The 14150-nt window shown below is 55.7% G+C and overlaps 1 protein-coding gene across 1 annotated transcript; it reads right to left on the bottom strand.

Moving 5' to 3' along the window:
* Positions 1–843: 843 nt before the first annotated feature.
* Fbxl16 (F-box and leucine rich repeat protein 16) lies at positions 844–13354 on the bottom strand. Its single transcript, XM_052197090.1, has 6 exons — positions 13062–13354; positions 5082–5728; positions 3931–4439; positions 3499–3583; positions 3127–3190; positions 844–2707 (listed from the first exon to the last, which is right to left on the bottom strand). Exons 2-6 carry the CDS (start codon positions 5712–5714, stop codon positions 2559–2561), a joined length of 1440 nt encoding a protein of 479 aa, XP_052053050.1. The 5' UTR covers positions 5715–5728; positions 13062–13354; the 3' UTR covers positions 844–2558.
* Between the last annotated feature and the right edge of the window lie 796 nt (positions 13355–14150).

The following is a 14150-nucleotide window of genomic DNA, read 5'->3' on the forward strand; positions in this document are numbered from 1 at the left end:
TATTTTTAGCAAGACAGAGGGAACTGGGGAGAAGGACAAAGCTGGCCAGAGCCTTGTTTTCAAGTTGGCTAGAGTCCTGTCAGCATCTGCCCCTTCTCTTGAGGTGCCTTTTCAGTAGTCTTGATCTTCTAGCACTCTACGGTTATTTATTTAATCTTTGTGTGTGTGTGGGTGCGCACACGTGCATATGCAAGCACAAACATGTGCCCGTGTGAGTTTTTATATGCTCCATTGTGTGCTCATTTTCCCTAGGTGGCCAGAAAGCATCATATCCCCGAAGTTGGAGTTACTGGGCAGCTTAAAGCCACCTGATGCGGGTGCTGGGAATTGAACCTAGGTCTTCTGCAAGAGCAGTAGATACTCTGAACTACATAATACAGCATCAATGTATTATTTTAGAACATCACAATCCCTCACTTAGTGACTCCGTGCAGAAGATAAGGCTCATTTCTGCTCTTGGGTAGCAAGATCCTAGATCCTTTTGGAGACCTACATTTTGACATCAAACACATTGCTCCCTTTTGCGCATTCAGGACATTAGAAAACTTCTGTTGGTCAGAAGCTAAGGTTCCAGTACAGCCCTGAGCCTCCCCCCCCCCCCCCCCCCCCCCGTCTCCTGTTTACAGAATAACTTTGATGAGTTGGGGCAGGAGAACCCAGACACCTGGGCCACCTGGGGAGGATTTAACCCTTACAACTCGGTCAAGTGACAAAAACAAAAGCAAAAAAAAAAAAAAAAAACAATCAACAAAAGAACACCAAAAAAACAAAAAACAGCCAAACAAACAAAAAACCTTGTGTTTTTACAACTTTTTTAATATATATTTTTATAAACAGGTCACGTGATAAAATAGCACAAGAAACACTTACCAAATATAAGGTTATATCTTCCGCATATACAGGAGAATGAGGTCGTTATGTACAATAAGAAAATGATTTTAGGGGTTGGTTGGTTTTGTTTGTGTTCCTCTCTCCCCTTAAATTTTCCTCCTACAGTCATTGGAAATATCACAGCTTCAGTTGCATTAATACTTTGGGCAAATGGACAGCTTCCCCTCCCTGTTGGGGGTCTGTGGGAAGAGGAGCTGACAATCTGGCTCCTGACCCTTCAGCCTGGAGCCTCCCAGCCAACACCTCAGGGGCAGGGAACTCTTTGGGCTGTTGAACCCTTACTTTTTGTCAACAGCATCTCTATCTCTCTATCTCTCTCTCTCTCTCTCTCTCTCTCTCTCTCCTCTCTCTCTCTCTCTCTCTCTCTTTTTCTCTCTCTCCCTCTGGCTCTCTGGGAATTAGTTTACTCTCTTCCAACCAGATAGGGGTATCCCAAGATTAGTTGTGGGTGCTGTGTCTCCTGGGGTTCAAGGTTGGGAGGGAAGGGTTCCCAGTCCCTTCCTCAGTACTGTCATGTATGTGCCAGGATCCTCTAGGACTTTCCAAATGTCTTGAGATCTGACAGAACATGGTCACAACAAAGCCTTTGGGCAGGCAAACATTTTGGAAGCTGGGAGAGGTGAAGGAGGGGTAGAAAGGAGGCCTCCTTCCTTGGGGTATGAAGGGTGTGCTGGCCACCGGAAGATCAGAATCCCTGGTCAGTGCTGACCCTGACCCATGGCCAGGCCCTCTGCAGATCCCACCTGAGGAGACCTATCCAGGGAAAAGCACAGTGCTGAGAGGCCTGAGCTCAGCTGGGGTAGGGACTGAAATGGGTGGGCTGATCCCAAGGCCTGATAGCCCTGTGGGGGGCTCCACATTGGGGTCTGCCAGGTGCCTATTCCCCCTTGCACTTGGGTGGATGGGCACCAGTTAGGCTAATGTTGATTGTTCCAAGGTCTGCATCCTCCTAAAGCTATCCCAGCCTGGCCAGGGCCCAAGGCTCTATAGGCCAGGGGGAAAGAAGGGAATATGGGGGTCGGGGAGTGGGACACAGAGGACAAGAACTGACCCATATGGCAACAAGGAAGAAGGGGAGCCACTAGGTCAGGTGAGCATGGGGGAGTTGGGCTCCTCAGGGGGCCATGGCTTTGGCAGTGGCCTGTGGCGCCTCATACCCCTTGGAGGGCTCCAGGCGTGGTGCAGTGGAAGATGTGGGAGGCCCTTGGGGCTCTTCCAGGCCCCTAAGTCCTGGGGAACCAATCCCTCCATCCCCTTGGGCCCTGCCCGGGATGGGGGGACAGCGAGGGGAGGCAGAGAGCAGAATGAGTGGGGGAGCCAGTGAGGGCATATGCACTCAAAGCATCCCCAAAGGACCTAGACCCCCAGAAGGCGGGCGAGTGATGGCGGCGGCTGTGGCATGGTGGAGGGCGGGCGTGCAGTGCGGGCACGAGGGGCATGCACAAAGTCCCCGAGTGTGCGTGCGTGCGTGGGGCTGGCCCCTCTGCCTCTTGCCCCAGACGAAGATGGAGCAGTCGAGCAGAGGAGCAAGGGAGGCACGGGGCGGGGTTTCCCTCAGCTTGCCCCGCCTCCAACGCAGGGCGGAGAAGTGAAGCTCCGGCAGGGCTGGAAGAGGGGCTATTGCCCAGGGCGTGGCCGGTTCCCGCGGCCGGGTCGGGAACCCTGCGCTATTCAATGACGAGGCAGCGCGGCAGGTGCTGCGAGAAGTACTTGAAGAGCTCGGGTGTGGCTCCAGGGCAGTTGGTCAGCTCCAGCTCCTCCAGCTCCTGCAGTTGCACGAGGCCCGACAGCCCCGTGGTCGTTAGGAGCGGGCAGCCTGTAAGCAGGAGGCATGGGGCAGCGGCTCAGCAGTTCAGCTCCGCCTGGAGGAGGGCTGGACTGGGCTAGGCAGGCGGGAAAGGCTGAAGAGGACAAGAACCTGCCAGGGGTGGGTTCTATGGGCTTGCTGAATGAGGCGGGACCCGTACTGGGCGTGGAGGGGTGGGAATCTGACAGGACGGGAGGGACCCGAACCAGCGAAGGGTGTGTTCAGGCTTGGCCTGAAGGAGGATGGATCTGAGCAGGGCATCACCAACAGGGTGGGCTTGAATTCACCCTCTAACCCGCTACCTGGGATGCGATTTGCCAAAACCTGAAGTGAATCTATCTGCACAAGGGTCCCGACGAGGTGGGGGTCAGAGTGAGTGGGCATCATTGCCCACGAGGCATGCAAGGGGATGGGGGGTGGTGGTTCACCTGCTAGAGACAAGAGTCGCAAACTTCTCATGGCTAAGAGGTGCTTCAACCCGAAGTCCTGCACCTGGGCGGGAGTGAGAGGAGGTGGTGTTAACTATTTCCACTTGCTTGGGACCTGGAGCCGCTAGAGGGGCAGGAGGTAGGGGTTCAAAATGGAGATTTCTCAGCCCCACTCCCACCCCCACCCCGTAGACTGGAAGCACCTATGAGGGCCTTGAGGAATCCGGAACCCAATGATTCCGCTTAGTTTGGCTGCTGGTTCTAGAGGGATCTGAATGAGGCCCTGTGTAGTCCAAGGATATCCACACTGGTCTCTCCCGTCCCGCCACCCACAGCGCTCTAATTTCCAGATCCCTGGGGGTATGGGCATACCTGGCAGCACCATCGCAAGTAGAGGCTGCGAAGGGATGACATGGTGGACAAATAGCTGAGACCAGTGTCCGTGATGCGTACACACCTGCAGTTGCACCAGAAGGGGACTGCCTACCTTTAAATCACTTTACCCCATTCCCACCCAGTTCCCTCCCTCCTTTTCAGAGGTGTCCCTAGAGCAAGTCTCTGCCCCACATACCAGTGCCCTATCCAACCCCATCCACCCACCCCCATCCCACTCTGTGACCTCCCCTCTTGGAATATGGCTTTTTCTCTAGGTTTTGCTTGAGTTACTCCAGCTCTGGACACTCTAGTCTGTGTGGCCTTCCCCATCCCTGAAGCCCGTGGACTGGCACCACCCACTCTAAGCTTCCAGTTGCTGGTGATCCCGGATCCCGCCGGTACCAGCCTGGAGTGTAGGGATGTGTGCACCTGTCCAGCACCAGCTCCTCCAGGCGGTGCAGGTCGCAGGCCACATACTCCAGGGCCATATCGGTGATCCGGGGGCACCACGAAAGGTCGAGGCTGCGCAACTTGCGCAGGTTCTCGGCTACAAGCTCCACTCCATCATCCGTGACCTTAGAGCAGCCCGAGAGGCTGAGTGAGGTGAGGTTGGGCAGACTGTGCACCACATTGACCACCCCATGGTTGGTTATCTCCCAGCAGGAAAGCAGGCGCAGCGTGTGGGTGCTGTGGCCCTGGCGTGCTGTGAAGTAGGCCAGCGCCGTGTCAGTCACGTGGTAGGCCTGAAGGCTTAGCTCTGCCAGGTTGGGTAGGAGTTGTGAGATGGCAGCGATGGCGTCGTCCGCCACGTTGATGCAGTCACTGACACTCAGTGAGGTGATACGTGCACTGAGGCTGGACCACAGGCCAGCCTCGGTGAAGTCGTTGCAACCTGACAGCTCCAGGCGCACCACTCCCTGCATCTGCTCCAGCATTACCTACAGGCAGGTACAGATCAGACCGGACTAAGTCAGCCCCGAGACTCACGCCCACTCAAAGAAGCTTCTGGGGATCTGCAACAGTGGTCTCTCGGATGTGGACTCGTGCAAGCATGCATCAGGCTGAACTCCAAGGAGTGACTTAAACTGCTTCTTATACTTTCCCAATATTCCACAGGGGAGGCAGGGCACAGGAGACACCTAAGCCAGGGTGTGCCCAGTGCAGGTGTTTAGAACAGATGATTTGAATATTAAAATCACAATCCAGGTCCAGAGGTTGGGAGAGGCAGGGTAGGGTGCCCAGAAGCTCCTGCAACCCTTGTTTCTAGGAGACTCTCCGCTATCCCCCCACTCTACCCCAGTGCCCCATTCACCAAAGCAGTATCACAAGCAAGCAGGGACCCACATGTAACTGACTACTCTCCTGCACCAACCTTGAAATCTTAATCAGTTTTAACAACAAGCCCACACTTTCTCTTTGCATTAGGCCCCCGAAATACCATTCTTGCTACTTTTTGTCCTGGATACACCTGACTATCCTCTGGGCTCCTCAATCTCCCATGTCCATACGGTTGCTGCTGCATGTCCCTTCCCCAGCCCCCCAACCCCGTCTGGTCCTAGCCAATCAATTTTGGGACACACCTCTAGACCAGCGTCAGTGATGGTGGAGCGCTTGAGACTCATGGCCTTGACTCCCTTCTTAGAGAGTGCATAGTTGTCGATGAACTCGCAGATGTCTAAGTCAGAGACACCCACTAGGCAGAAGCCCTCAAAACCTCTAGCGGCAAAGCCCTGCAGGTTCACAAACTCTTTCTCGCCTCCAGGCAGCACGTTGTACAGCTCCTTGGCATGCAGCACAGGCGTGAGGCCTGCCCAGAACTTGGGCTGGTAGAGCACACGCCGCCAAGCCTTGCACACCTGGGCTAATATGCACTTCTCACATGCTGAGAAATACCAGAAGAGCCCATTAAGGATCTTCTCATCTGTGGCCAGTGGTGGCCGCTCCACTGGGGGTCCAGGCACTGGGCCTGAGGCTGGTCCACTGGCTGCGGGGCATGGCCCCCCGGCCAGAGCAACCCGGGACAGTGGTGTAGCCAGGCTTGGCGGTGGAAGGGTGGGTGGGGGTGGGGGCTGGCAAGGACGGTTCTTGGCAGCAGGTGTGCCCTTGGTGATGCTGGCCGTGCCTAAGCCGTTGGGCTGACCAGGCAGCTTCACCAGCCCGTTTCGAGGCAAGCATGGAGGCTTGGGGTCACCATCGATACCGGGACTCGACATTTTTCTTGCACGTTCTGTGGATGAGACAGGAGGAACAAATAAGTCTGCAGTCTCTGGAGGAGCTGGAGAGCTAACCCTTTTCTCGTCCTTGAGGCTCCTCGCCCAAGGCATTTCCAGGACCACTTAACAGAACAGATCCTAGCACGTGCCTTTCTCTGACTGCACAAGAGGCAGGCTGGCCACATTCACAGCTAGCCCAAGTGTCCGCATCCTCTGTACTATTCGTTGGCTCAAGCTGCCGTGCTCAAAGGTGCTTTCTGATGCTCAGATTCCCTTTCGAGGTTTGGGGGAGATGGAATCCTTAACTGTTCCTTTCACCTCTGAGCCTTTGACGCCCCCTCCTGGAGTTCCCCTTGCGGACCAGGATTGAGAAACCTAAAGAAAGGTGCTTGAATAGCTCTGAGTCACAGACCAAAGGCTCTCCAAAATTTGTGCACCTAGCCCGATAGTGGTGGCACATGCCGGCACTTGGGAGGCAGAGGCAGGCAGATCTCTGACTTCAAGACCAGCCTGGTCTACAGAGAGTTCCAGGACAGCCAGGGCTACACAGAAAAACCCAGTATCAAAAGGGAAAAAAATCTGTATGCCGATAAAAAGCTCTGCGGCTCAGGCACATTCCCTGTGGTACCAGCAGAGCGATACCTGGACCCATGCTTTTTCATATTTAAAGAAATTAAAATTTTCTGTGTATGTTTTCTTGCATGTATGTATGTAGTATGTATGTCATGTACACATCTGTGGAATTCAGAAGAAGACATCAGATCTCCTGGAACTTGAGTTACAGGCCCCGAGGTCCTCTGTAAAAGCAGCAAATACTCTTCACCACCGTGGAACCTCTCCAGTCTGATGCTCTAATCGCCCACCCAACCCAAGGCGGACAGTGCTGTGGTGTCTCTGTACAACTAAGGAAGAAGAGGCCAAGGCCAAGAGGACAGTCTGTCTAGGTCATGGCCGATAGTTAAGTGGTAGAACTAAAATTCAGACCAGAGCTGGAGAGAAAGGCCGTATGGAAGACCAGGGTGACTTGCCCATAGAGCAGGTCAGGACCACTCCTCTCTCTGTTCCCCTCAGGCTCCCAGGCCTGTGACTGGGTTGCAGAGGACATTTCGAATGGTCAGTAAGGAGGGAAAGAGCAGCGAGTCTCTCATGATGCCACGATTATCTGCTCTGCATTCCAAATACCGTATCCACCACTGCCCAACATCCAGAAGGAGGTGGGTTTTTTTTTCCTGGGTTTCACCTGCAGATGAAATACTCAATGCAACACTCAAACACAACACTCTGGACTCCAGACGGCCCCCCCTATAAATGAGTGCTCTAGGCCAGCCCTCTGCTTGTTCCATTATTTCCTCAACATGAAATTTGGGAGGTGACACCACAGACTGTTTCCTGTGGGAGGGATTTACAGTCTATGGTAGAGTAGGGCTTGAGTCCCAGAGCTGACCTAAGGACCAGGCAGGGTCCCCCTTCCTGTATGTACAGGGAATCCCAAGATGAACAGGATGCACGCATGAGTTGTCAGCTTCCTGCTCTACAATCTCAAGGGAGTTAACAAAAACTTCTCCCAGGCCCTCTGTCAGACCCCTGTACCTGGCTTTGGTGGCTCATAGCCTTGCAAGGGAGCCTGGCATAATACCAAGGGGTACATGAAGAAGCTTTCTAAGGGGTGGGCACTGGAATGCACAAACCCTCAGAAGAGAAAGACTCATGTTACCCTTTAGACTGAGGCCCCTTTCCTCAGCTATAGGGCCAAGGAAGTTGGCCACTCTTTTTGTTTGTTTGTTTTTGTTTTTGTTTTTTTTATTTTGGTTTCTTTGAGACAGGGTTTCTCCGTGTAGCCCTGGCTGTCCTGGAACTCACTCTGTAGACCAGGCTGGCCTCAAACTCAGAAATCCACCTGCCTCTGCCTCCCAAGTGCTGGGATTACAGGCGTGCGCCACCACCACCCAGCTTGGCCACTCTTTATACTCTGGCTTCACACAAAAGAAGTGGACCTTCTACATTTATTTTGCAATTCTGTCTCAATGGCTCCCTATTCTGCACAGGCAACCTGTGCCAGTTTCCCACCTCTGGGGAGGGAAAAACCCTGGGTTAGGCCCTCCCCAGAATATGGTCCTCATGACCAACAACCCAATTCTGTGTCTAAGGAGGGCCATTGGCAGTCACCCTAGGCTCTCAGTACTATCTCCCAATTACTCCCCGTCTCAACATGACTATTAAGACCTGGGTAGTAGGCCAGTGTTTCCCTAAAGGTTTCCAGACCTTGGCTGCTCTTCTGCGTTCAAGAACAGGCCATGGTAGCCACGAAAAAGCCAGTACAGCAAGTAGCAATGCTAACACTTGCCAAATGATAGTGGGACAATCACATATTTCAGCTTCACAGTAGATATGCCTGTGTAGGGGTAGCCACTGTTGTTATTCTAGTCTTTATATAAGGAATCCGGGGCTCTAAAGACTTATAGTTTTCACGATACGGTAAGGGAGGTCTAAAGTGTGGTTACCCCAGTTCCCTGGGAGCAATATAGGGAAGCCGGCCTGTTGCAGGACAGCGGCATGCATGATGGGAAAGGATGAGATTCTTCCTTATGTGCTCCAATTCTTATCCAGCACCACCCACATTCCTGGGAACTGTGCTGAGGGTGGAGAGACAGCCCCAGCCAGAATTCCCCGCCATATTCCCACGTCTCCGTCTACGACTAGACTGCCCTAGACTGCCGGTCGAGCCTCAGCCACTAGGCGCAGACTCAGCGCTCTCGGAGTCCCGCGAGCAGCACCACGGACAGCTCCCGCGCTCATTGGGGTCAGTTCGGCTTTCTGCACCAGAGACAGTGGAGCGGAGGAGGAAGGATCGGTGGCTCCGGCAAACCCAGCTCCACAGGAAGAGGCAGGGGGAGAAGCCGCCCGCTTGGCTAGGATCTGGAGGAGGCTGCGGAGGCGGTGCCAGGGGAGAAATAATCCAAGAGCTGTGCCGATTTAGGCTGAAAAAGCTCCCAGTCGCGGGTGTGCACGTGGAGCGCCTGAGTTGCTGGGGGCTGGGGCGCGGGGGGGGGGGGGGATGCACGTGGATGCCCCGGGCATCTGCGGGGCTCCTTTCTGCCCCTCTCTGCAGCTCTGGAGGCGCACGTTTTCAGAAGCACACGATCCATCCCCTTCCCACCTTCCAGACTTAGGTCACGTAGGTGAAACCAGGCCAAATTCAGTGTCTAAATCCCCCATGCAGGCCCCTGCCCTTGGTGGGAGCTTTATCTCCACAGAGGTAACCTTGCTTTGTGCTTGGGGGAGGGGGGGTTCTCACTTTTTCTCTCTCTTGTGGCATTAACCAAGCCCAAGAACCCCCTATCCTGTGGTCCAAAAATGGAAACAGTTACACCTGAGAAAGCTAAGCACACACTGGAACCTTCCTGCCAGGTGAGCAAGAGGTTATTGAGGGGTTCTAGCAAGCATCACTCCACCTGATGACCTAGGGTCTGCTCCCAGGTATCGTTATGTAGCTGAGGCTAGCCTTGTATTCACCGCCATCCTGCTACTACATCTCTGGGATCACAGATATGCACTGCCATGTCCAATTACAACTCCTTCATGATGTTGCAACTCTTCTCTCTACCCAGGTGGCTCCTGCAGCCTGTTTCCTAGGAGGAGGGATGGATCAGTGGCCAGATGACCCAGGCTGCCTCCCCTTCATGGACAAGCACCCCAGGAGCTAACACAGGAGGAGCGGCCTTCTGGAAGGATGGATGAAAAGGCACAGCACTCAGTCCTAGACCTAGGGTGTCCTGTGCTTGGTTTGGAGTGAAATTCTGGGTCATCTCTAGACTACAAAGGAGATCGAGATCCTTGGATCCATCCTGGGCTAGGAGGGAATGATGACAACCTCCTCAGCCCAACCCTCATCAAGGTGCTCCCAAGAAGAGCTGACTAGGTGCTCCCAGGGAGAGCTGACTAGGTGTTCCCAGGAAGAGCTGACTAGATGTTCCCAGGAAGAGCTGACTAGGTGTTCCCAGGAAGAGCTGACTAGGTGCTCCCAGGGAGAGCTGACTAGGTGCTCCCAGGGAGAGCTGACTAGGTGCTCCCAGGGAGAGCTGACTAGGTGCTCCCAGGGAGAGCTGACTAGGTGCTCCCAGGGAGAGCTGACTAGGTGCTCCCAGAGAGAGCTGATTAGGTGCTCCCAGGGAGAGCTGACTAGGTGCTCCCAGGAAAGTTAACTGTAGTCTTGGCCCTCTCTAGAGGACTCATTGTGGACATAAGGAACATGGATGGTACAGTGGGTCTCCTGGGAAAGTTCCAGAACTTGGTGGTTTCCAGACTGACATTCCAGAGTCTGATGGTGAGCCATGAGGACTTGCCTCTTCTGTGTATCCAGTCATCAAAATAGTCTCACGGCCTCATCTCCATCCCTGACTCCTCCCACAGCCAGACCTTGTCCTTCATTCCTCCTGTCCCTCGCCTGGCCAAATGGTGGCCCCTGCTTGTCCCATAGGCTTTCTCTGCGCAGATGACTGCTGCCTGCCCCCATAGATAGGATCCCCTAGGAGTCTGAAAAAACATCTCCAGATGTCACCTGGAGATGTCACCACTGTCTCTCCCCCGGCCTGGTAACTCCTTGAAGACAAACAGCACCGTGAGTGTGTGGCTTCTGGGTTCTGCTGAAGGAATGACAAGAAATGGTCACCCGAACAGTCCGGGGCGCAGCTGCCTGACCGGGAGCCTTGGCTGGTTGGCGGGTCAGGAGAAACACAAGAACGTAACTCCAGGTATGCGTGTAGTCTGTATTTGTACAGAGGAAACTAGATTGGAGTCAGCATCTGCTTCCCCAGACCCTGTGATCTTGAGATGCAGATACTGGGGGAGAGGAGATCTTTCAGCTACGTCTCTTTTCTGGAGTTTCATGGCTAAGGAATCTGGCTGGCTGACGCCTAAAATCTAGCCTGATCCTAGAAGAAAGAGACAGGAGTGACCAAGGAGATGGGACGAGGAAGGCCCTGTCCTCCTCCTCCAGCACCCCTGCCTCTTCCTAAAGCACCACTGGTCAAAACGAGGCTCAGAGAAGGATCTTCCTGAACCTGCATAAACTGTCACTTGTCCCAAGATTTCAAACACAGACCAGGAACACATCTGCTGTAGCTCAGGGTTTTTTCTCCTGCCTCACAGGTCCTGTGTTTTCCTATGGTCTGACTTAGTGGTCTATCAACAGCTCCCACCCATCAGGCTCACTGCTATTACCCTGAGGTCTTAAAGACCACCAACTACACATCCACCAGCATCTCACCCCTCATCTCTCTCAGTCTAGGGGCTCTTTCCCTGTCTCTGACGGTCATCTCTGTGAGCACAGGTCAGGGATGAAGGCCACCTTGGAGGCTGGTTCCTGGCCTGCGTAGAACCTGCCCTGGTCAGCTCCTCAGGCTTGAAAAAGATAACCAAAAGACTCATACCAAGTTCAGTCTGGAGTGGCAGCCCCAGGGACTGGGGTGACAACCAGGGTATCTGAGATTGGGTGCACAGTGCAGGCAACATGTTCTATGACAGTGCTGTGACTCAGGCACGTTCACGTTCCTGCCACTTTGCACGTGTCAGCCCAGCACTCTTCTTCCACCCCCTGCTGGAGCTGCCTCTGGGGGTGTACCTGGGACTTGGGGATAGAGAGACCCTTGGCCCAGGAGAGGCCCAGATTGAACCCAGGTCGATATTTCAGCAGAGTCAGGCTCTGTGCCCAAGCTAAGGGCAAATGGCCACAAGGCACCGAGGAATAGATGCTAGACTTCAGCTGCTCTGAACAGTATGAGATCTTCAAGACCTAGGCCCGAGGCTCCTTTAGAAATCTGACAAAATGAGGCCCACCTGCACTCTCTGCAGCCAGTTTAGCCATCTAACCACGAATGGGGACAGTACAAGGCTGCTCACTGGCCTCCCAGACCTTGCTTTGCTGCCCCCCTTCCCTGTGCCAGTCCTGGAAGGTACATCAGTGACTCCCAGAGATGAAGTCAGGAAAGTGAAGTGATGCCCTCCAGAAGCCCCTTCCTCTGTCTCTGGGATACACCTCCCTCAATCTCCCAGAGCTTCCTGAGTCTAGATTCCTTCTACCTAGAAGAAGCATTCGTTTTAACTTCATCCGTGGGAGACAGGACCTGTTCAGGTGTATTTGGGAGAACAGGTGAGTGTATATGTATCCCAGGCTTACAGTAAGGGTGACTGGGGAGGCAGAGAGAGGGTGGCAGGAAACGAGGGAGCTGAATCTTGGGCTATCTCAGCACCACCCATGTTTTCGACCTTGATTTTCCCTCTCTCCTCACAATGACTCCCAGCCCGCCCCTTGGGCCTTGTCTAGGGAGGACATCGAGAGGCTCCACCATGCTTCTGACCTGAGCTAGGCAGCCCCTAATCATCCAGGCTCCTGTCCCAACACCGCACCCCCACCCCCAGCCCCATGCTGCTGCTGTCCAGCACTTCATCAGTGTTGGGCTGGAACAGAGGGTCCTGTGTCCAAAGGGGCAGCAGGGAGGCCTGAGAAGACCCTGGCCAGTGGGCCATGGGAAAAGATGGCAGTGGAAGTCGGGCCTCCAGGAGGAAGCAGGTGAAGTGGCATCTGCCATCTGCTCCTGGGAGGGGCTAGCAGGAGGGCTGCTAGGCCAGATCCAGGCCTCAACAGTGCAGCCTTCTCTCCTGGGATGAAGGCTGGGGAGGATCCCCCACTGACCTAACATCCCAGAAGGACACGGAAGCCCTGCTCGGCAATCTCAGGATGCCCATTCCCCATTTTGAAGCCTTCCAATCTTGGCCAAGGCCCATTTTCTTTTTCTAGAACCAAAGACATGTCAGCCCACTCCCTGGTATAGAGCTGTGGGCGGCAGCTCTATACCAGCTCACGTCCAGAAGGTGTCCAGGACCCCTAGGCCACAGATCCACATGGCTCCTCCCTTTTAATTGTATCAACACCTGTCACGTCCTCCAGTCCACCGGAGGCTCAGAGGACTGGAGTGGGGAGAGCCCAGAGCCAAGCCAGAAGGAGTGGGGGCTGACGGCCTGCAATTCCGCGTCCTCGCAGCCACCGTGCTTCCTCTCAGCAATTCCGTGCTACCGAGATACAGCCTGGCCGCGCTGCCGGGAGCGAGCAGGGCGCAATCAGGCCGGCTGCGGGGTTAGGGGCTGCGGAAGCGCTGGGCCAGCGGCCGGAGGGTGAGGTGGGGAAGGGGCTGCGATTACGTAAGCCCTGCTCAGGCGGCGGCGGCGGCCGCGGCGCAGTCCCAAGTGCCCACCCCGCCCCCTCCTCATTGTAGCCTTCGCGGAGGCAGTGGCTCGACCTGGACCCTCCCCTCCCCGCAGCCCGGCGGCGCGCGCACACACACACCTTACCTCGGCCAGGGCTTCTGGCTCATGCCACGCTGTCCGCCGGGCGACCTCGCGTCATGGGGAGCCCAGCACCCGAGCCGCCTAGCGCGGAGGCGGCCGAGGTGCTGGACTGGCTAGCAGGGCCCGACTGCGCCCCGCGCCCGGCGCCCCGCGCCAGGGCCCTCTCTGCAGAGTCCGGAGCGGAGCTCCCCGGTGGGAGAGGATCTGCCGCCCTGAGCCTCCCACCGGGGAGGCTGAGGCTGTGCCCAGATAAATAAGGCCGCTTTGCAGGGAACCCGGCGGGCGCCTCCTCCCTCCCCTTCCCCTCCTCCCTGCGCTCCTCCTCCGCGCTCCTCCCCGCGCTCCTCCGCGGCCGCCACCGGCGCCGCGCGTGCCCCCCGCCCGCCCTAAGAGCCGCGCCCTCGCGCGCTCCCGGCGTCCGGACCAATCCCGGTTCTAGAGCCTGGCTGAGGTGTCGAGAATCCCCAGCCCCGCCCCGCTCCTCTCCGCGCGCTCCCGGTGCGGTACCGACGGGCACGCGCCAGGCGCCAGGCGCCAGCACCCGCTCAGCGGCCGATGTTCGCACAATAACAAACCCCGTAGGCCGCGCGTCCGGGAGGACGGGGCGCGCAGCCAAAGAGCAGCTTCGAGTGTCCCATCTGCGCGAAGTGGTGGCGACCCAGAATCTTGCCAGCTGAGGAGAATTGGGGTCCTTGGCGCGAGCGGTTGGCAGTGGGGTTCCGGATCCTCTGCGCAGATGCAGCTGGCCCTATGTGCCCTTGCTTGAATTGCCACCTGTGAGGGCGGCGAGGAAAGGGAGGTCGAGTGGAGACATCGACAACGTCGCACCTACATACACACACACACACACACACACACACACACCCTCTTCATGGCGCAGGAGAAGCCTCTAGGATCTCAGATTCCGTTCTGTTCCGTTGCGAGTCAGGCTGAAGAATCCCTGTTCGGGGTGACATAGCTGCACACTTGCAAGCAAGAGACTAAAGCGAGCGTCAATGAAAACACAAGACAGTGGAGTGATAGTGGGGAGCGTTACTTCTGACAAAGTCACAAATGATCTGAGACGCCCCCTCCCTCCCCATAGCACTGGGT

Source organism: Apodemus sylvaticus, chromosome 10, assembly GCF_947179515.1.
Source record: "Apodemus sylvaticus chromosome 10, mApoSyl1.1, whole genome shotgun sequence".
Taxonomy (NCBI): domain Eukaryota; kingdom Metazoa; phylum Chordata; class Mammalia; order Rodentia; family Muridae; genus Apodemus; species Apodemus sylvaticus.

Bases quoted from the DNA above. Each gene is read 5' to 3' on its own strand.
- Fbxl16 (XM_052197090.1), bottom strand. From the start codon at position 5,714: ATGTCGAGTCCCGGTATCGATGGTGACCCCAAGCCTCCATGCTTGCCT. The intron at 4,440-5,081 runs GTGTGTCCCAAA...ACCTGCCTGTAG, and splicing joins TCACTGACGCTGGTCTAGAG to GTAATGCTGGAGCAGATGCA. The intron at 3,584-3,930 runs GTGCACACATCC...GTGCAACTGCAG, and splicing joins GAGGAGCTGGTGCTGGACAG to GTGTGTACGCATCACGGACA.